Source organism: Electrona antarctica, assembly GCF_951216825.1.
Source record: "Electrona antarctica genome assembly, chromosome: 20".
In the NCBI taxonomy this organism is placed as follows: domain Eukaryota; kingdom Metazoa; phylum Chordata; class Actinopteri; order Myctophiformes; family Myctophidae; genus Electrona; species Electrona antarctica.
Genome location: NC_136801.1, coordinates 13,936,666 through 13,959,097, shown reverse-complemented (window position 1 = coordinate 13,959,097; position 22,432 = coordinate 13,936,666). Strand labels below are relative to the sequence as shown.

At 40.6% G+C, this 22,432-nt stretch overlaps 2 protein-coding genes and 1 long non-coding RNA gene across 3 annotated transcripts in view; all 3 read right to left on the bottom strand.

Moving 5' to 3' along the window:
• The window catches only part of gad2 (glutamate decarboxylase 2), a gene marked incomplete at its 5' end in the record, with an annotated part of 35,816 nt that extends 29,020 nt beyond the window's left edge, over nt 1-6,796 (bottom strand). Inside the window, 6 exons of the mRNA XM_079489424.1 lie at nt 1,345-1,457; nt 3,274-3,364; nt 5,068-5,301; nt 5,954-6,115; nt 6,267-6,329; nt 6,706-6,796. Coding sequence (XP_079345550.1) covers nt 1,345-1,457; nt 3,274-3,364; nt 5,068-5,301; nt 5,954-6,115; nt 6,267-6,329; nt 6,706-6,796 — 754 coding nt within the window. The remainder of the gene's footprint in view (nt 1-1,344; nt 1,458-3,273; nt 3,365-5,067; nt 5,302-5,953; nt 6,116-6,266; nt 6,330-6,705) is intronic.
• A 2,278-nt stretch (nt 6,797-9,074) lies between these two features.
• Nucleotides 9,075-11,091, bottom strand: LOC306913012. Its single transcript, XR_013788465.1, has 2 exons — nt 10,360-11,091; nt 9,075-9,917 (listed from the first exon to the last, which is right to left on the bottom strand). It is a non-coding gene; the product is annotated as an uncharacterized lncRNA (long non-coding RNA).
• Nucleotides 11,092-12,011: 920 nt separating this feature from the next.
• The window catches only part of myo3a (myosin IIIA), a gene marked incomplete at both ends in the record, with an annotated part of 53,810 nt that continues 43,389 nt past the window's right edge, over nt 12,012-22,432 (bottom strand). The window contains 4 exons of the mRNA XM_079489326.1: nt 12,012-12,126; nt 13,955-14,149; nt 17,016-17,056; nt 18,000-18,091. Coding sequence (XP_079345452.1) covers nt 12,012-12,126; nt 13,955-14,149; nt 17,016-17,056; nt 18,000-18,091 — 443 coding nt within the window. The remainder of the gene's footprint in view (nt 12,127-13,954; nt 14,150-17,015; nt 17,057-17,999; nt 18,092-22,432) is intronic.

The following is a 22,432-nucleotide window of genomic DNA, read 5'->3' as shown; positions in this document are numbered from 1 at the left end:
TCCCATTTAACACTAGCATGACTGAGAGTTTTGACCAATTTTTTGAGATTTTGAAGTTGATTTTATCTTTGCCCATGACGCTTTCAGAAGGTTCTCCTTCCATGACCATCATCATCCATCATCATTCCATCATCTCAGATATTTTTGACATCTGAAACATTTTCTAAATGTGAATTTAAGCACATGCTACCAAGTTCAAAATGTATGAAAAGGCATTTTGAAAATAGCCGATCAAGCTGCATTGTGAGCTTGTAGATCGGATATTTTCAAATGGCCGAAATTAAGAGTTTATACTGCAATGTTTTGTAATAATAATCAAAATCTACAAAGTCACTAGTATAGTTTTCATATGTAGTGGTCGAGTAAAAAGTGCAATATTTTCCTCTGAGATGTAGGCCTAGTGGAGTAGAAGAAAAGGTACAGAAAATTGTGGAAATACTCCAGTAAAGTAAAAGTAGGCCTATACCTCAAAATTGCACTCAAGTTATACAGTACTTAAGTACATGTACTTAGTTTCTTTCCACCACTGCCATATACAGCCAGCTGGGATAAATTAAAGGTTAGCAGGGATAAAGTGAAAAAAATAATCCCCCACCTTAATCGACCGTGAAACGTGTTCTGTTTATATCATCAAAATGCAAATTGACACATCACATAATATATTATACAACAAGCGTGCAGACTGTTCCATTTTCCCGTGAGAGAGAGGGGGAGCATTAAGGGCCATGATGATGATGTGAGGTACCAGAGGCGTGAGTTCAGAAAGAATAGGGGGTGGCAAAACAAAATAGTGGATCTACAAGCTTCCAATGAGACCTTGTACATCAACTATTTTCCAGTAATTTGTTCAGGGGCAAAAAGAGAGAAATGTTTGACAGTGTTCGCCTATATTATTGACATTCTCAAAATAGGTTGCCACAAAGTGGTTTAATACATTTATGGTTGCATACAATGAAAGGCTTAACTAAATTATAACACAACCGCCATTGATTGCGATCGAACCATATTCATAATAATAATAATATCTCCAAACTTATAGCGCTTTTCTGAGTACCCAAAAGACGCAACAACTTTAGAAAATAAGGCTAAGATCATTATCATTAAAATCAGTGGAAACAATTAGCTATAGGGAAAGCAATATTGAAGAGGTGGGTTTTGAGGGGGCGGTTTTGAAGGTTTGGAGGGTGTGGGCATCTCTGAGGAGTGCATTGTGCATGAAATAACCACGTTTGAGGTTAAATGTGGACACTAGGGGGTGGTAATTGCCATCCCCCGAATGACCCAAATCATAATGGCCCCCGTGAGGGACTTCATGCGTCACCCTAATGGTCATTGATGACGTACCCGGGGAGAAGATGCCATCCCCTCGCCCGTCCGTCCAGCCAATGATCTCCCTCATCTTCTTCAGAGTGACGTACTCCAGCAGGACGAAGACAGGAGCCACCTCGTAGGTGAACCTGAGTGGTCGCACAGCGGGGGAGACACGATGACGCAGGTTAAGGACATCAAAACCGCTTTCAAACAGCACTTTAATACGGGTGGCTGCAAGTCCCGCCTTTACTGTAGGCTACACATTTTTATTATTTTATTTCTAACCGTATATTTTGCATATAGTACTGTATATACGTATATATGTGTATGTCATTAGATGGTCAGATTAATTTAATATGAAGGACCGCAATGGAAACAAGCCATAGGCTTTCTTGAGATTTAATTCCTCTCGTATTGAACTGTATACTTTATTTGACTGAAAGTGCAAACTGTTTATAAAGTATTCAATCAATTAATCTGTGTCATTTTAGATATAGCCATTGGTTGGCTATTCAAAAAATAGCAGATCTACAAGCTCATATAGCTTAAAAAACATCATGAACATTGTTAGAACCACTGATATACAGTAGCCTATTGCAACATACTTTTTTTTCTTACTTTTATTCAGAAAACGTTTTTTAGAAGGCATTTCAAGAATCACCCTTATAGGTCTAAATGATGACATGCATGCATGCATGCACGCACGTGCTCACTTTCACACTCACACTCACACTCATACTCATACTCATACTCATACTCATACTCATACTCATACTCATACTCATACTCATACTCATACTCATACTCACACACACACACACACACACACACACACACACACACACACACACACACACACACACACACACACAGATTCTGATTCATCGTGACATTTAGAGTCTTTCTTTCATCCCGACCCCCCCCCCCCCCCCCTTTCTTGCTCATGACACATCATGTTTTTGTAAGCCCTGATCAGAGTTGATGGTGTCGACCTATAGTGCAACCTTCTGTGTCAATTTAACTCAGTTAACAACAGTGTAACTAAATGCACTTTGGTGTTCAAATAACACTATGGATTTATAAATATATACTGCATGTGTGCATGAGGAGTTCATGGTCAACCTATAAGGGGCTTGCAGGGAGGGTCAACCTATTTAGGGATTTAGGGGCAACCTACACTCCTACAGTAGCCTACTGTACGTATAAGGGTAAGGGGTTCAGGATTTATCTTTAAAAGGGGTTCAGGGTCAATGAGTAAATATACATGCAGCATTTTGTTCTTGCACAATAATGCAATTTTCTAAAACAAAAACAAAATTCAATTCAGAATAAATAATAATTAATAATCACCACCCACATTATACATGTAGTCATCAGATGGATTTATGGATTTATTGGAATTAAATTTGTGTGTGTGTGTGTGTGTGTGTGTGTGTGTGTGTGTGTGTGTGTGTGTGTGTGTGTGTGTGTGTGTGTGTGTGTGTGTGTGTGTGTGTGTGTGTGTGTGTGTGTGTGTGTGTGTGTGTGTTAATAAATAGCTTTTATTTTACATGGCTTTTTATTTACTGGAAATAAAATTCAGACTGAATTTCACCCTTTTGAAATGTTGCCAATTTTCCCTTTTTTTTTATCAACCCACAACACAGCATACGATTAGGTTCAGATTAGGGTGATTTAAATTTCAGAGCTAATTTTCTCCCCTTGCATGAATGAATCCCCATGGGGACATAGGAGGAAGGAGGGGGGGGGGTCAAGCCTCGAGGGCTGTCTTTCAATTCCATCCCTTTTATATTTGCTATGGCTGACTGACTGACTGACTGACTTGGGTGAAAACCCTGCTATCAGCCTCTGCGCAGACACAGGCAGAGGATAATAGGGGACGTCATTATCATCATTATCATCATTGGAATCAGCCGGGCCATAGATGATAGGAAACATAATAATAGCCTGCAGTATACTTACATGTTGGTGTTGGCCGTTGACGTCAGCCAGTCCGCTGCCAGGCCGACCATGTCTAGTCCTGTAGACAGCTGATTGAAGTAGCGAGGGTGTGCTGCATTATGGGGAGAGACAGAGACACATAGCTCTGTTTACACAGTGCTATATATAGGCCAATGCCCTCGAACTGTATTCTTTCTCCATGTTCAACCGTTTTTTTATTATATTTTTACACTTATAGTGCTTTGGTAATGCGTGTTTTCATAAAGCTCCTAATTTGAATTAGGGAAAAAAAGAATTAATTGTGTGAGAGGGAGAGAGGGACGTATTTAAATAAACCGTCCAGCCAAATCAGTAGTTAATAATAATAGTAGCTAATAATAGTTCTCACATTTTCAAGATTTTTCAAAAATGTTAAAAAAAAAGAAAAAAAAAAGAAAAAAAGAGGCATATAGGCTCGCAGCTCTGGCTGCACGAAGTGACGCGCTGAGAGCTCGCTATTTTTCAATAGACAACGCAAAACTCTAAAATGATGATACAGGGATGCTTTCCCAGTGTTAATGGGTTAAAAAACAAATAGCCCTAATTGGTATGCACATTTTAGAATGTCACGAGGCACGATCATTTAAATGTATTAGCCTATATAATTTAAATGTTTACTATCGAGTTGACGATATATTATATTGATGTAATCTATTGCAATGTCTCGATTAATTGAACAGGACCACAATGGAAACCCTTAGAATAGAGTTTATGGCCCTTATAGCCATAGGGCATTTTGCGTGTTATCCTTGGTGCTGGTGCACCATTCATTGTACAATCGTACCACTTAACTGTTTTAATACATTATTCAATCAAAAAAGCTGATTCAATCAATAACTGTGTACTGTGTGTAGTGACTATTAGACTAATTGTCTGCGACAGACAATCCACGAAATATATATGCGACAGTCCACGAAATCCTTTGTTTAGGTCTAAACGATTCAAATATAATAGGTAGGCCTATTTTCAAGATATTCGTATACTTCGTTCAATTCTTCCTTATCGGCGATAATAATGATTGTACATTTGGCCAGGTGGTTCATCCTCCTCCTACATAAACGTCTGCTCATTAAGTGCTCCAATCGACCGTCACACAGAGAGGCTGTAATAGACTTGGCCCCAAGTAGCTTACATCTCGCTCGGTGCCTCCCATATAAAAGCCAAATGTAAGCTTTGACGATAGCAGGCATAAGACAAAGACACGATGAGATGAGACAGTGGTTTGTTTTGTATGGAAAATGAGGATCTATATATGTTGGGTTATGTAAAATAAATAATAATAATGTAAAATAAAAAACTGGACTATAATTCACAACGGGGCCTTTTTGATGGGAAAAAGCACAACTATTTCAGTTAAAAAATAATTAGAAACAAAGGCTGCGGGAAATAAGCAGGTCTACAAGCCCAAAGGGAACGACTAGGCCAAATGAGCATGAAAAGTGACATTTGAAAATAGAAGATCTACAAGCTCACACAAGCATGGCAATGCCACGCTGTGGGCTTATAGATCTGCTATTTATAGAAAGAGAAAAACAAAATCTTCGAAAAAAGGAGGAAATGTAATTAAATAATAATTTAGGCCCAGTGGAAGAAAAATAAATAAAAATTAAAGAAAGAAGAAATGTAAATAGGTTTCACGTTGCCAGACAGATAGCCTATTGATTGCATTTCTTTATACTATTAATAAATCACAGAGAGACGAGACTCATGTCGCGTCCTTTTGCAGTGATGGAGGAGGGAAAGGGGAAAAACCTCTACATCGAGCCTTTATTATACCTGTTTTGATGGCATATTTCAAGGTGGCGCGACAGCTAATCAAGATATCATCCAGGGTCTCGGGCTCGTCCTGCAGCTCCCAGTTGTTTCTCTGCATCAGCTCGTTGGGATAGTGGAAATCAATGACTTTCGTATCCCTGTCGAAAGACTCCACGATGTAGGCCAGCAGAATGTCCACCACCTCCTGCAGAAAGGTCAGTGTTTTCGCGTCGCCGTTCAGGGCAGGCAGCAGGTCTAAGTGTGGAACAAACAGTCAAGTCAATTTTATTTATATAGCACATTTAAAAACAACAGCAGTTGACCCAAAGTGCTTTCCAGAGAACAGACCGTAGTCTATCCACAGTGCAATAGTAGGTTAGAACGTGTAATACAATCATAACAACAGGCCAAGCAAACAAACACACGGCGCGGGAAATGCATTCATTATTATTATTTTTTTTTGCATTTAACTTTGGATTGACTTGTCTTAATGAAAAAAAAGGTATTGTGATCTTCTATATATAGAGGCTAAAATGGAAGATATTTACATGCATCGTTAGGTCTACACATCATCTCCCAGGGCCTCGTCTCGAATAGGGGTCATGCTTTTAATTTGGCAATAATAAATTGTATCTTGGCCTCTGAGGGCGAATAAACCCCACGACAGACTATAGTCAAGCATTTATTTTTTCTTTAATAAACCTTGTAATTGAGTGGCAGCTTCATTCGAAAAGCATTATAGCCCATGATGACAATGGGTTTAGCTGAAGGTGACCTTATAGAATATTCCAAGTGCAAGGCCATGCAGCCCGGGAAATAAGGCCAGACGTTAAGATTCGCTATAGACATAATGATATAATAGAAGGTGATAAAACACCTACGGAGTTTTCCGTTTTTCCTTTGTTACCTGTTGAGTAGAGATCGGAGAAAGCGACAGCAGTGACCGTTTTGGCACAATTACACGGTTTGTTACAATCGCATGGCTCCGACGACGTGCTTTCTGCTTCTTTGGCGGTCGGTTGAACATCCGTTGTTGCTTTTTGTTCCACTTCCCCGACATTAAGTAGAGCTTTGGATAGGCACACATACAATATAGTGTCGAAAAGTGAAATATATATTTGATGTCATTATAACAACATCTAAGCTACAAAGCAATTGGAAGAAAATGAAAGTTGCCAATATGGCTTCGAGACACATGCACCCTCTAGTAACCAACATACCACATAATTTTGATCCAATGCCCCCTGACAATTTTTGGGCAGCTGCCTGGCACCATGCCCTAGCTGGGGAAAGAAACACATGATCGGGATAAATAATGGGGCTTTGCTTCACTTTCACACTGCATACGAAACACACCATGCATTCAACTTGGAATAGCATAGATATAGTCCACTCTATATACGAGTTTGATTGCACGTAAAAATAAGTGATACAAAAATGAACATCGAATTAATACAGTATAGCTTATATAAGACCCGTGGGTGGTCTCACTGGTCTGGTATTTTAACAATTAAACGGAATGCGAGGCTGGCCCCGAAACGGCGCCACCTGATTACAAAAAACCGACAGTTAAAATCAATGCCCACCGGTGGCACATAACATATTTCAATGATCTTCGGGGATATACATACAACAAAAAAAAGCGTATAGACTACTCACTCGTGCTGGGGCTTTGGCTCCCTGCAACGCCTGTATTGTCTCCCGCATTGTTATCTCCACCACCAAGATTCCAAAATCCGTGCGCTGCCATTGTATCAAGCCCGGTAGTGGAGTAGTTTCTAAGAAGAGCTGTTAGAGAGACGGAGACGAGCGGTGTCCATCAAGACGGACTGGGAGCTGTTCACACAGACGTGGTTCTGAACCCTCCGCACCTCCCTGAGTGGGAGCTGTTCACACAGACGCGGTGCTGAAACCCTCCGCACCTCCCTGAGTGGGAGCTGTTCACACAGACGCGGTGCTGAAACCCTCCGCACCTCCCTGAGTGGGAGCTGTTCACACAGACGCGGTGCTGAAACCTCCGCGCCTCCCTGAATGCTGAAAACCCAGCAGCGGCCGAGCAGCATTCGACTCGACACGACGGAAAGCTGAAAGCATTAAAGAAAACGCATGCTTTGTATTATTCGTCTCGTGTCGTCTTCACAGCAGCAAGGACAAAAAGGTGTCTGTTTTCGTCGTCGTCGTCGTCCGTTCGCCGGAGGCTGAGCCCACCACAGGTGCACAACACGCAGGAGACATGCATGGAAGCGCGGGCGTTTCGGACTCGCGCGCTTCGACGCAGAAAGCGCAGCCACCTATGCACTCCTTTTTTGAGGATGAAGGGAGTGCAGAATGCAGATCGAGTGTGAAGTGCCGGGTCTGGAATGGATCACAAAATGAAAATCCGATGTCTGTCCCTATATATTATGTCCTGTGTCTGCTTTTATCCACAGTTCAATATTTGAAGCCAATTATTCAATTCAAGACACATAGACGGCATGAAAGGTGCACTGGAGGTGGAATGATGCTTATGGTTAGGAGTTAAAATGAGCGTCTCCACTCCACTTGCAGGACTGTCACATGTCACGGTGTCACCTGTGTTGTCACCTGATGATTTCACGTCACCAAAGACATTCTGGAAAATTCACACGAAGTCATGACGAACTAAGTTGCGTGGAGGAGTCGTGACTCTGACGCCCGTTGTAACTTGTGTTAAGTGTTGCCAGATTTCGCGAGAGAAATAAGCATTCAGGTAGGCTATATGGAAATATAACAAGCCGAAAAAGAAGCGACTATTAGGCTATATAGCTAGGCCACTCAGGGTCACTATTGGTTATTCGAAAATAGCAGATCTACAAGCTCTCAACATATCGTGATGATACTAAGATCTGCTATTAAAACAAATCTTGTTAAAATGTGGAATATTTTTGACAAATTTTAACAACGCAAATCTTGTATGGGCCGGCCCTTTGGCAGTGCATCTGTGCATGTGCCAAATAGTAATTTGGGGGTCCTTGATATGAAAATGTTTGAGATCCACATGGTTTAAACAACATTAGGAATTAAACCCAAATAAGCAACTATAGGGCCCGCATGCACTTTAATAACTGCAACCCTCAACTAGCAATACTAAGAAACTTTACATAATAAACAAGCCCAACGTCGCTTAACATGAGCAGACATGGCAACACTGCTTGTTTCTGGGCGACTGCTATAATTGTCCGCCTCTGGTAGAATACAAAACATTGGCCGGTATGCACACGCCATGTGCGCACTCACCACGCAGCAGGTCCCTCTGTCTGTCTTGCACGAATTATTCAAGCCCAGAGGAATGTTTTGCTAAGCTCTCTGGCAGACTGCATCACAGTGCACCACCATGGCATGTGGATGTGCAGTATGTAGGCACCAACATTACACTGACTGTGTGTAGAGAATGTGTGTGTGTGTGTGTGCATGAAAATAAAACCATTTATTTTTACATTTTGAATTGATGGACACGCACACGCTCGCGCGCACACACACACACACACACACACACACACACACACACACACACACACACACACAGTGTTAATTTTGTTGACAAGACTAAAAGACGAAGATTATTTTTTATTTTATTTTTATTTTACACTCTCCATTATTTAGCTGGGAGCACCTAACCCACTTACGGAAAACCCGATATAAAATGGGATCATCATGTAAAGAATTTAATTGGTAGCCTACTCTTACCTAAACAACTCTAAAGAGGAAGCACATAGAGGTTGAGTGCCTTGCCCAAGGACAATTGTATTTTATTTTAAATAAAAGTTAGTTTATTGTTAAATTGCTTTATTCTTTTTGTTATAGACTCAAGTCTCAGAGTTTGAGAGTGTGTGTGTGTATGCTGATGTAGTTCGCCACATGTGGGCATGTTGATGCCTGGATGATGTTGATATTTCCCAGGATAATAAAATTTAGCATAACCTATACAGATATATTATAAAACTATATTTTGTCTCTCAAGTGTATCTTTATATGTGACCAACTGGGAAGAAATTGACAGCATTCAAAAGTGAATCAATTATTATTTATTTCCTCAATACATTACATTATGTTAAAAAAAAGAAACACTTAAAGGAGTTCACCCAAAACATTAAAATGTTTTCCCTATCAATCACACACCCCATGAAGCCTTCAATTCATGCAGGTTTTAGTTTCTTGTCGCAAAGCCAATAATTGAATAAAAACAATAAACTAAAAATATCCATGCATTCAAGGCTTCAAGGGGTAATTGATAGAAACTTTGACATTTTGAGGGGTTGGTTAACTACACTTTTAACTTTACAACCCTCATTAGTGGTACCAAACCTACCCTCATTGGCTTTCAAATTGCCTTTTTTTTTTACATCCAATTATTCACAAGTTCTATTAAGAACAGCACATACAATCTTTACAAAAGTGAAAGAATAGGGAAATATTTTAGTTTACCCATATGATACACGGTATATACAGTACATTAAGTGCGAGAAGGACTCAATGTTTCTCTAACATATAATAATTCACCTTGGTTAAAGCAGCACTATGTCGTTTGGGGTATCAGTGCAGCCACTTTGGACACAAATAACATGGCAGCCAACGTCTTTGATCTCATTACCCAATAGTCTCTGCGAGCATGCATGTCCGGCGAGGGCCAGTCTTCGCTTTGACTGGCAGTTCTGCCTTGGTGCCTTGGCAAATACCAGAATGAAACTCATTGTCTCCCCTATACAAATAATATACAGTCAAGCCCCAAGTCTATGGAAGGATGATTATCAGGGCAGGAATTTCAGGGAGACCATGAACGCCATGGCCTCAGTTTGGCCTTGTGGCCCTAAAAGCAAAGTCATGCCCTGAGGCCTTAAAGGACCACTTCACCACTTTTCAACTTCTCTTCCTATAATTGGTCCTAACTAATGTTCATGATAAAATACCCCAATTTTTTCCTACTCAGTCTGTGTCTCATAGGAAGGCTGTGGGAAGTTCAGAAACCCGTCCACCAGTGACATCATCATTAGGCAGATTTATTTTAAACAAGGTTTTTTTTACAAAAATGTTTAGATTTTCATTATCGTGAGAACGATGGCTTCCATTTTCGCATTGCAACTTTTCAGGACTAGAAAGCCTGCCGTTTCTATTAGCTTGTATTCCCCATCGATGATGTCACTGGTGGACGGGTTTCTGAACTGCCCACAGCCCTCCTATGAGACACAGACCGAGTAGAAAAAAATTGCACCATTTTTTCATGATTATTAGTGAGGACCAATTATATGAAGATAGGTTGAAAAGTGGTGAAGTGGTCCTTTAATTGTTTTTTTAGACTTTTGTTGAGATTCTGAATTCTTAACTCCCCCGAGTCCCCATCTTTAAACCAGTCCAATGACTTTGGTGCAGGGCTGAGCAGGGATCAGATTGTGAATACAAAAATGTATTTATTTCACTTCATATAGTCTACATATAAAATGTGAAATCATCTTTAACCCTTACATTCAATTCATTATTTCAATGGACTAAAATCTTGTCGGACAGTGTAAAAAGGCCAAGTGGCAGTGCCCCCAAAAATGATGAAATTCCAGGCCTGATTGTTAGTGCTTAAACATGTTATAACATTGTGGGGCATAATATGCCATATAGTTGTTAAAAAGTGACATAGTGCTGCTTTAACAATAGTACCAAAAATAATATTAGTGTTATGTGCAAGCCGTGATGAAGTAAATGTACTGTAGTGCTCGTGCACCCTGCAGGAAAATGCATGTGTTATAAATAATCACAGCATGTGATATCGTTGCTGTCACACAGAAACCTTGTATCTCCAAAGTTCAACTTTTTATGCATTTTGTTCTCCGTACATTAATGTCCTACTTACATCATACAAGAGAGTGTCGCACAAAAGTAGCGGAAATAGCAGATCTATGGTCTACAGACTCACGTTGTGCGTTTGCAGATCGGCTATTTTCACTAATTCGCTTGCCTAACCCACATTTTGGTCAGATTGACATGTTTTGCCTAGATCTATCTCCTACCTGCTGCATCATTGTTCCTTATTGCCTATGTCCTAAGCCAATCAGAATGCTTGTTACATTCCAAAATGACTTAGGCAGAAAGTGCTTTAAAGTCAACTTAGAAGAAACAGCAGTGCTTTGAGAGCAGAGTTAGGCAGCCAGGCAGATATAAATAAAGGCAGGTTAAACGTTTTTTACTCTTGCCTAAGTCAATATATGACTTAGGCAGAAAGTGATTTTTAGTTTTTTGTCTTTCCCGAAAACCTTTGTTTTTGTATCACCCGACAGCAACGATATATAACTTTAGGTATATTCTTCGTTCACTGCATCTTGGCTTCTTAGATTTTTGGTCAAGTGATGGATCTGTTGGCCCAGAAGAAGAAGTCCAGCACTCTATAGAGTACTGAATTCCTGAATTCAGTGGCTCATCCCCCAAGGGTCACGGACGTGTTTCTCTATGGAGAATAACACTAGGGTCATCTTAGAATCGTCTCATGAAAGAATTGTGGTCCGAAAATAAACAAACTGTCTCGGCGATATTGTTGGTGGAGCTGGTTTTGTATCGTTACGGTTTACGATAGGTCACTCATTTGATACAGTCTGTTTAATGTAAAGTGTAATTATTTGTTTATTTTTGGAACACAGCGATATAAAATTCAGACCCGTCTGAATTGAGTGGTGCTGTGTGTGTGTGTGTGTGTGTGTGTGTGTGTGTGTGTGTGTGTGTGTGTGTGTGTGTGTGTCTGCTCATCAACAGTGGTCAAGCAATGCTACATTTCCGTACTCGGACATACACAGGGACAGACATACATTTCCGTATTCAGACATACACAGGGACAGACATTACATAGGGACACACATAGCTGTTCATAGGAGTGGCTAGCACCACTCAAAAAGTCTATGGGAATTCAGAATGGGGCGAAAAAGAAAAAAACAAAACGCGACCCAGGTAGGACGTGTATGTACATGACGTCAGACTTGTTTGATGAGCCGCCGTCTCTGGGAGGTCTTCCTCAGTAGGTGTCTGTAGTCGTACGGGTTCTCCTCTTGCTGGCTCTCCGTGGAGGGCAGCCTGGGGACTGAGTGCCTGTCAGCAAAGCAACAACAGATAAACGTGACCATACTGTATGCTATGGCATGGGGGGGGGGGAAACGAAAGAGCTGTAGGGGACGAAAACAGAGAAAGTGCAAACGGAGAACGTGAGATGCCTTGAGAGATTCGCGTTAACCCATTAAGACCTGCATGGGGCCGATTGATTCAACAAATGTCTTCTTCTAAACAGTTTCCTGAAAAACTGAGTGGTGCTCAAACCTTTTCATGTCAAGGACGCCGACAATGTATTTGGCCGCCGACCCTCATCTCAAAATATTTAGTTCCAGGGACCTGCCCAGAAGCAAAGATTTGTGTATGATCTTGTATATCTGCTATTTTTGAATAATAGTTAAAGTGGTTAAAATACAGCTAAAATCTAAAATGAATGTAGATGCTTTCCCGGTTTGAGTGGTTTAAAGGAACAGAGTTGAGAGTATCAGATGAAAATACGACAAGATTAATGGTAAAGGCCTTCCTTTACCATTCCTTGTGTATATGTGTTTATCCTCTCTAGCAGCCATTTATCATGTCTTGTATCATGCTGTCATAGTTGGAGGAGGTGTATTCTTTTGTTTTGAATGGCGTCTCTTGAGGCAATGCTCTTAAAGCTACAGCATGCCTTGTTTGCTTCCATGCTACCTGTGTAGCATGGTTAGCCAGATGCTTCCATGCTACCTGTGTAGCATGGTTAGCCAGATGCTTCCATGCTACCTGTGTAGCATGGTTAGCCAGTTGCTGCAAGTCCATTCACTTTCAACAAACAGAAGTGTTTCTGCTGATGATCATCACATAGTTGCCCCGTTTCTCCCTCTCTTCTCTCTCAGAACAATTGGGTACAGCTGAATATTAATATTTTCTTTACCAGTATTTCACAACAACAGCCGCTAATGACACATCCTGCCAATGTCTCAACTACAGTATAGGCCTACAGTATAACCTCGTTTCTGTAGCATGAGGCAGCTTGATGTATAGCCTACAAGTATGTATGTATGAATGAATGAACCATTGTAAGCGCTTTGAGTAGGCACGTAGTGCATAGAAAAGCGCTATAAAAATGCAATTCATTATTATTATTAAGTACATTCCCTGGACATGACACTATATCGCAGGCGATGCGACACATTGTGTGCTTGTAGATCTTCTATTTGCAAAATATTGCTATACATTTGAAAACTGGAAATGAGACATTCTGCATAATGAGTACTTTTACTTTTGGTACATTTTGAACAGGCTTCTTTTGTTTAAAGTGCGAAATTTGGTATATAGTCTTTTGTATTGGCCTAAAATATTGTCTACAATATATACATACATTCATGAATCCACTTGCTGACCGGCTGTCATCACAAATGTGATGAGGTCAGCACATTCTGAGCACATTTGGGCAAGTGGCTATGGCCGTTTTTAGCCCAAGGAGTGTTTTTTGTGCAAAACAAATACTTGGAATGGATTCATGAAAAACCCCTAGTGTTACATGCTACATAAAGCATAATGAAAATTTGAAAATCTTGCCTTATAGGATGTATATGTATGGTCACATATAAATCCCTATAAAATAAATTGCTCAATGCTGACAGCTGGTCAGCAAGTGGATTCATGAATATATGTATATAGACAATATTTTAGGCCTATAAAAAATACTATATACTGTACCAAATGTCCCACTCCACAACCCCGGCTGCCGGACTATTTACAGCGTATACATTGCAGTATTAATACTTTTACATAGAAAATGTGAGTACTTTTTCCACTACTGGTTATGTGGTTGATAGCAGTGGCAAACCTGACCACACACTAAGATTTACTTCTATTTGTGGTCAAGCACCTGTTGTCTTTGGCAGGTCTGGGGGCAGTGGGGGGTGGCGGTTCCGTGGTGGCCCTCTCCCTGGACTGCCTTTGGTGGGCAGCAGCAGGCCCACCGATCGATTGCCTGTCGTCCACAGACTGCCTCCTCTCGCCCGCCGTGGAGGTGGACATGCCCTGGTAGTACTGGTCATCTACATCCAACTGCTTCCCTGAACTGAAAAACACACAGAAAAACAAGTGCATGAAAGGATATATTAGCTGTCGGGGGACAAGCATCACTCGGTTTCATCTGCGATGAGGCGTGGGCGTATTCGTTTAAAGAATGGGTTTCTAACAAGCACATCGGGGAAGCTGCATGTGTCATAATTTAAACAAAATCAAATCAATTTAGCTGCTAGACTTTCATCTTGGGAGATCCATTTAGCGAGCTGTATATCACTGCTTGCCAAAGAAAGCAACATTAGAGGGAAGACAGATTGAACTGAATTAACATTAAACTACTGTGTGGTGCAACATCAGCAGCTTTGACAGTGTTCAAGTTGAAGACTTGCTTCTCTCTAACTTAGCAAAACACATGTATTAAATACATTTGGTACAGCAAAATCAATATATTCATATCATCCCATAAACATAAACAAAAACTACGAGAATGTTGTCAATTTCAGTTACTCTTAGTTAGTTTTGAAAACACAATAGTATAAAGGTTTTTTATACATTTTGAACCTGTGAAATGGTTCATTCTGCACAATGAGTACTTCACTTTTGGTTTATTGATTTTCTGATGCCAACTTTTACTCAAGTACAGGCTTTAGATTAGACATACTATTGGTCCGACTGTCATTAGACAGACAACCTACCTCAAACCCTAACCTAACCCTAACCGCAAGCAGTAAGCACGGGAGCAGCGCATGTTCGACAGCATGTCCGACCGTTGTTTCCGCATGTCAGTCCGTTGGTGTGTCTAATCTGCGTGTGCATCCCGTAGCAGACTATAGTGTATTGATACTTTTACTTGAGTATAAATGTGAGTACTTCTTCCATCACTGCCTCCCCACTCCCTCCCTCTATGCTGTCAGCCTCAGCTGGAGATGCCATCTCTCCTCCTGACCTTCTCCTTCTTAATGATGCATGTAAACGGCTGCTGTCCGTCCAATGGCTGCCTTTATTTATCTGATAACAAATGATCACCCTTGAATGATGTTTAGAGTCTGGTGTGTGTGTGTGTGTGTGTGTGTGTGTGTGTGTGTGTTCAGACTGCTGTGATGAAGTACCCTGGCCCGTCCCCTCTGCATCCTCCGATCATCACCTCTCCCCAGACGGTAGAATAGCCCCCCCACCCCCAAATTAACTAGAGGTTGGGTCCTCTATACGCTATGCCACACCCCCGATCCGACCGATATTTGATACATGTATATCCCTGTATCAAAATGCCTTGTTACTTTTATGCCCATATATGGAGATCCAAGATGCCATCGGTATGCCCATACCGTATAATAATGGTAGGGGTGTAACGATACATTTGAACAGCGATACGATACGTATCACTGATTTGAAATCGATACAGTAACTATTTAAAATACATTGACATTATTTTAAACTAAGTAATTAAACCCCTCTTTTTCTTTTTTCTTCTGAAAATTGCTAAATACCACGCACAAAAATGTATACAATCGATGAATTGCATAGCAAAGCGATTCGATACCGATTATTTGCATTGCAAAACGATACGATACGATACGATACAGTCAATGTTTCCGTTTTCATTTCGATATACTTCGATTCTTGAAATCGATTTTTCCATGCAGTCACTATATCGTTACACCCCTAGTATATTGGGATGCCAGCTTTTGTGCCCATATATGGAGCTGACTGATTTGTTTGCGCCTGATGCCATGATGATACATTGCGGCTTAGACGTGCACCCCAGATTTGCGTGTATAGCTACATTAGGGAGTCCTTATATGCTTATGGCTGTGTCATAGCGCCAGTCCTTCCATAAGCCATTTGAAATATTGGATGAATTAGCCGTCAAGTAGTTTGGATATCGAGTTGTCCAGAAACCGCGATCCGGACACAGGTAGACAGACAGAAACAGACGGTACAAAAGGGACACAGACAGACAGCTATACGATGGGTATTTTCACTACTTTGACAAAAGCCCCAGCAGTATATTCGTCGGATCGGCAGTGCAACATTAAGTGTGAGGACCGCATAGCGGCCAAAACCTCCAAAAAACACATCCTACAGAAATCAACAATAGTTTATAAACCACACAATATTGGCTTGGGATGCCCAACCTTAGATAGATCATTACTATTTCTCTTTGTCATTGCAGCAAGCACTGAACTCATTGTCCATTATTCATCGTATGGAAAGGAGGTGAAAGATTAAGCCAATTAATTTCATAGTGGCTGTGTAATGTCACAGGTCGTTAGGCGTAGACCCACACACATGGACTGTCCTCAGGTTGGCACAGCGCCCACAACCACTACTGTCTGGACGGAGGGCAGAGTGCCAGCCTTTGCCAAGTTAACCCAATAAGACCTGAGGCCAATTCTACAAATGCTGTCTAAATCAGTGGTTCTCAAACCTGTTTGTGCCAAGGAGACCCCCAAATTGATATGCAATCAAACGCCTTCCGCGGCCCGAGTCGTTAGCTGCCCTTGCCAGAGATTCAGGGCGTTTTCACTAACCTTTGAAAAATTACAGAATATTCTTCTTTACAATGATCCACCCTCCGATCGCTTTAAAGGACGTGGTAGAGTCTCGTAGAATCAGAGAAAAAAATTACTTTGCCGTCGCGATAATTTGTTTGTTGAATAGCTTGTTTTTGCCAAAAAGCAAGAGAAACCAGAGAAGAAAATCATTTTATAAATCATATACACAGTAACAAAACAAGCTTGGTAATCCTGGGATCATGCACAGGCTGCAGAAGAGCGCCCTCTATCGTAAACCACTGAAAACACCACATTGGCGGTGTGAGCCTTGGAATGAATCTCGTCATTGGCAGTCAAAAGTTTGATTGTGACACCGATGCTTTCAGCGGTTTTAATGTGTTAAAATAGAAGCCATATACTTACTCCTGTTTCCTGGGCCGGCGCTTATCCTCCTGGACCGACCGCTGAGAGGAGAGACACATCCAAAATTACGTGTCAATCAAAGACACCCAATAATTGTGGCATTTTACTAGACAGCACAATTATTGGGCTGAGGGTAGCCTAATTATTAAACTTGAGCGATCCAAAAACACATTTGAAAACAAAAACACATTACCTGAAGTTACAATAATTTGTATACCTACAATAATTTGTGTTTGAAGTCTCTTCATCTAAATCAGTGGTTCTAAACCTGTGGGCCAGGACACCCAGGGGGGTCCCCACATGATTTTGCGGGGTCCCAAGGTGACAGTGAAGTGACAATGTAAGGACTTTTAAGGGATTTTTGACAGACAGTTCAAATATGATTATTTTCTGGTGACGCGGCCCAAAAAGGATGAGAACCACTGTTCTAAATGGTTGACATCTTATTTCAGTATTATATAATGTATTAGTTGCCTATATATGATTAGGCTGATTATTAGATCTAACTCTACTACAGTTGGACAAACGGCAAACAAACCTTGAGTGCAGCGAAAAGGCATAGTTTGCGTTGCACTAGTGTGTGCTGAAATCATTGACAAAATAATTAAGCGCTGAAAATGTACATCATGAATATCTTAACTCCTATTTATTTTGGAATATACCACAGCCTCTACACAACACAATCAAGAAATCTTGACAATGTTGTCTTTTTCAAATGTGTTCTTTAGTTAAGAAAAATATGGACAATCAATAATGCATTATAAATGCCAATAGCTAGGAAAATAGTCACAACATCTCGCCTGCCTCTTAGCTGTAAGTAATGCATAGCTGTTGTATCTGAAATCATTCAACATTGACCTTAATCTATTCACACACTAGCATAACCAGACAGGGGAAATTGTTTCATATACCCTCCTGCCTGAAGAATGATGTTGGAGCAAAATGGCCCACCCTGTGAATATGTTAAATTGCTATTGGACTCACATGAATCAGGTTGTAATAGGTGGAGTCCTCTGGCGTGTGGAGGGTCTTGGGCTGCTGAGTTCTGCGTGGGGTCCGCGACACTTTTGCATCTGCTGAAAGATGACAAAGAGAGAGACAGTGACAAACATCTGCCACAAGTCAACGCTTTTCTGTCATTTAAACCAGTGGTTCCCAAAGTGGGGTCCGGGGACCCCCAGGGGTCCTTGAGGGAGCTCCCCAGCTAAATGATAGTTAGGAACCAAATGGACCCTTAAGGGTATGTAACTCTGACAGTGTACAAATGGAACCAAATGGATGGAACCAAACGGACCCGTGGGTTCCATTTGTATACTATCAGAGTTAAATTAACATTGATTTTACAATATAAATTGGGGGGTCCCAGAGAGAAATGCCATTAAATAGGGTTCCGTAGCCTAATTCAGTTCAAACCGGGGGAAATGAAAATGGTTGAAAATCACTAAAAATCTTCTCTTATGGGGGGTCCTTGGCATATATTTCAAATGGGGGTCCGTGGGCTAATGAGTGTCATTTTGGGGGTCCTTGACATGAAAAAGTTTGGGAACCACTGATTGAAACCATGCAGTGGTACGGGGACCACCAGTTGTCCGTGATGGGGTTCCAGGTGGTCCCCAGCTAAATGATGGAGAGTTGGTAACAAAATAGACCCCCATGTATCATTATCCCTTGAGAGTGTAAAATTGTGTGTAAAAAGAGTGTAATTGTTATTTTGATCAACGTTTGTCTGTTATTTCTCCTATGGTACCAACATGAATACAGCATGGAATTGTGGACATCTTATCCAACGATAACAACATATTCTTTCGTTTTGGGTCAGAGGTTATAAATGTCATCAAATGGTGGTCCATCATGGCTCAAATAACGGACCTTGACATGAAAAGGTAAAAAACCACTGGATTAAACTCTTTAAAATATCTAAATATCTAAATCAGATGTGTCTGGTCAACGCATTCTCACTCCAAAGGTGACCTCTTCCGTATGACTGGAAGGGATCATGTATCATGTAACCACCATTAACCACCTGCTAGCTCATTAGCATTTTTAAACAGCCAACAAAAGATGACGATATCTTTGTAGTAGTAGTAGTAGTAGTACTGTGTATGATATTAATTAATTTGGGTAGTTATATTTGTTTGTTGTTCCAAAAAGACTGAGAATGTTTTTGCGAGGTCATTCCACATGTCCACTCGAGTTATAAGACAACCTATTGAGTGTGAAGTTCACACTACCGCCCGCGCCGCCAACATTTACGTTGGGTCCCGCGGGCTCCCGTTCCCGTTGCAGCCCTCTAGTGTGAACCGCACCGCAGCGACCTTTTGACCCAAATGTACTTATTGAGCTGCCCTCTATATATCTATAGCATACATGGGCAACTGGTGGCCCGGGGGCCACATGCGGTCCTCACAGTCACTTAATGTGAATATAAACTGATATATTATTGAATTCAGCTGTTACAATTCTAAACATGCAAACATGATGACCCGCTTTAATTACTTCAGTCTATAATATAGACTGAAGTAATTAAAGCTACTAATATTATTAGTAGCTTAATGGCTAGTATTGAAATGTTAGTCTTTTTTTATTTCCAATGTTTTTGCATTTAAGTTCATAATAAAGTTAACATAAGTATAACGATAAAAATGTAACTTTTCAGGATTCCAATTCAAAAATAGCAAAAAATAATACCCAAAATATTCAGGATTTCAATTCAAATATAGCAAATTCAATAGGCCTATAGCAAAACATAGCAGATCTACAAGCTCAAAACGTGTCGCACTGCGACGCGTGGCCCTCTGGAGTAACTGTGGAACTATAGTGGTCTCCATCAACAAAGTTGCCCGCCCCTGATCTATACTGTATAGTTTAAACCTTAGGCCTCTGGTGGCTTGCATTGTCAAACGGACATTATTCAGAATGACCCCTAGCTCTGCCAGTCACCATCACAAAGTGTTCCGTCTCTCTCTCTATGACCTCAGACCCATTATCCGGCACCATCATGGTATTGAACCGTGGTGTAAAGTAACTAAGTACATTTACTGTACTGTACTGTACTGTACTGTACTGTACTGTACAATTTTGAGGGTTTTTTTCTTCTTTTACCTTACTGGATTATTTCCTATTTTCAGTACTTTTACTTCTACTCCACTACATCTCAGAGTCAAATATTATACTTTTATTCCACTACAATTATTTTTTAACATTTTATACATTTGAAAACCTGTGAAATGGGACCTTCGGCATAATGAGCACTTTCTTTCTACTTTTGGTACATTTTCATACCAACAGTATGAGTATTTCTACATTGCAGTATTGATACATTTACTTAAGTCAAAAAGTATATTTTTCCACCACTGGTATTGAACATGAAGATGTTCAATACCACGTTTGGACAACACAATCATCAGGGCGTACGTCATGCATGACATATTCCCCATATTGTATGAGTTGCAATCCATCACGTTTGTCACAAGCAATGTACTCCACAAGCAATGTCCCCCCCCTCTCCCCTTGGGGGGGGGGGGGGGGGGGGGGCATGTCTAACGTTATTGCAATTATGAATACATTACAGCGACCTTTGGTTCTTGCTCTGTATTAATCACTGTTCATGCCAGGCCATAAAAATACTGCAACGGCATCCATCAAATGCAGAAGCTATCAGGTGAAATGGAAACAACAAAAAAAAGTTTGGATTATTATCAAACATGTCTATCTAAAGGTCATATCTGTATTGCTCAAGGAAGTGAGGGCAATTTGATATCCCACCATATTAATTCCCGTTATAATTGCAAGACAACCTGCGCACGTGAGACGTGATTAACATTTAACGACCTTTCCCGTGAAGAGCGGTCTGAACGACATTCCCCACTCTTTCATTTTGCAGGTCACAAATTATGCGTGTAATGCTTATTGTTGTCACTGCAATTTACGATGGACGTACAGCTGTGCTCCATTAATGGAGAAACTCCAATATGGCTATAAAAAAAATAATAATAATAAAATCTTCTGCATACTGAGTACTTTCATTCTACTTTTTTGATACCAAATGTTTTTATAAAAAACTAAAAACAAACAAACAAAAATACAGTAACAGCACAACGAGTCTGTAGACTTCCACCTCAGGCAACATGTGAAATAGGGCATATTACTGTATATGGCCAGATGTATGGAACATTATGTTCTGCTGGGGCCCCAAAAACTGGTCATAAGAAAGACGCAAACATTTTTTAAATAATGTGATCTACAAGCTCACAACGCCTTGGCCTCGTGTCACGAGTAAACATTTTGACCTTGTATTTCACTAATATTTGTGACCCCAAATTTGTGAACCCCTGCCCTAAAGGAACCCTGAGACCCACTTTGAGAACCACTGTCCTAGATTTTTTTTTGAGTGGTGCAAACCACTCCAACAACTGGCTTTGTTAGTACCCGTGTGTGTGTGTGTTTGTGTACCTGTCCCTCAAAAGAATGAGCATGGTTACTATGGTCACTGACATTACGTCAGACCACAGCTGATCAGGCTATATAAGACCTTGCACCACTCAGTTCACACGGGTGTGATTCTTTAATGACACACTGCTATCAGATCTGTATTCGGTCGACCGATATGCAATTATAGAGATCGGAATCGGTGGTATTGGGAAGGGAAACAAATGTATCGGTACATCTGGAATAATTAATATGCGTAACAGCAAAAGTGTACCATTGATATACACTAGGCCAGTGGTTCCCAAACCTTTCAGCTCGATACCCAAAAGAGAGATTAGTCGTTTGCCCGGGACCCAAACGAGTAAAAATAGCAGATCTACGATCTATACTATACCTGTAGATTGTGCACATATTATAGTATAGTATAGTACTATAGATCGCTTCGCGCGATGTTGTAAGCTTGTAGATCGGCTATTTTCACTACTATTTTCACTACTAAATCGAATTTCTTAGATTTGTTTTAAAATGTATACAATTATTTATACTTTTTTAACATCTTTTAAAATAAATACATATATTTGTATATTTGTAACTAGGAAAATAAAATGTGATTTCCGTGAGAGTCGTGACCAATACGAATCGGTGCTTGACCAACAAATGGGTCCCGACCCGCTTTTTGGGAAACTAGACTATATTGCAAATAAAAAACTCAAAAGGTCCTAGTCATCATGAGAACAAGTGGTGTAGAGCAATCATGGCTAACACAGTCATTACATTATGTTGTCTAGACTAGAGGCACCAAAATATGTTTTTCAGCTGTCAGCTCCATTTGGCACAACGACGTGGTGTTAAACTTCCACTCTGCTGTCTTCCAACCACTCACCACCAGTGTTGCCATGTCTGCTTATTATAAGCGACTTCATTAATTCTTGGTAACGTTGCTTGTAAATATTGGTAGTTGCGGGTTACAGGTTTTTTGGGCTTGTTTT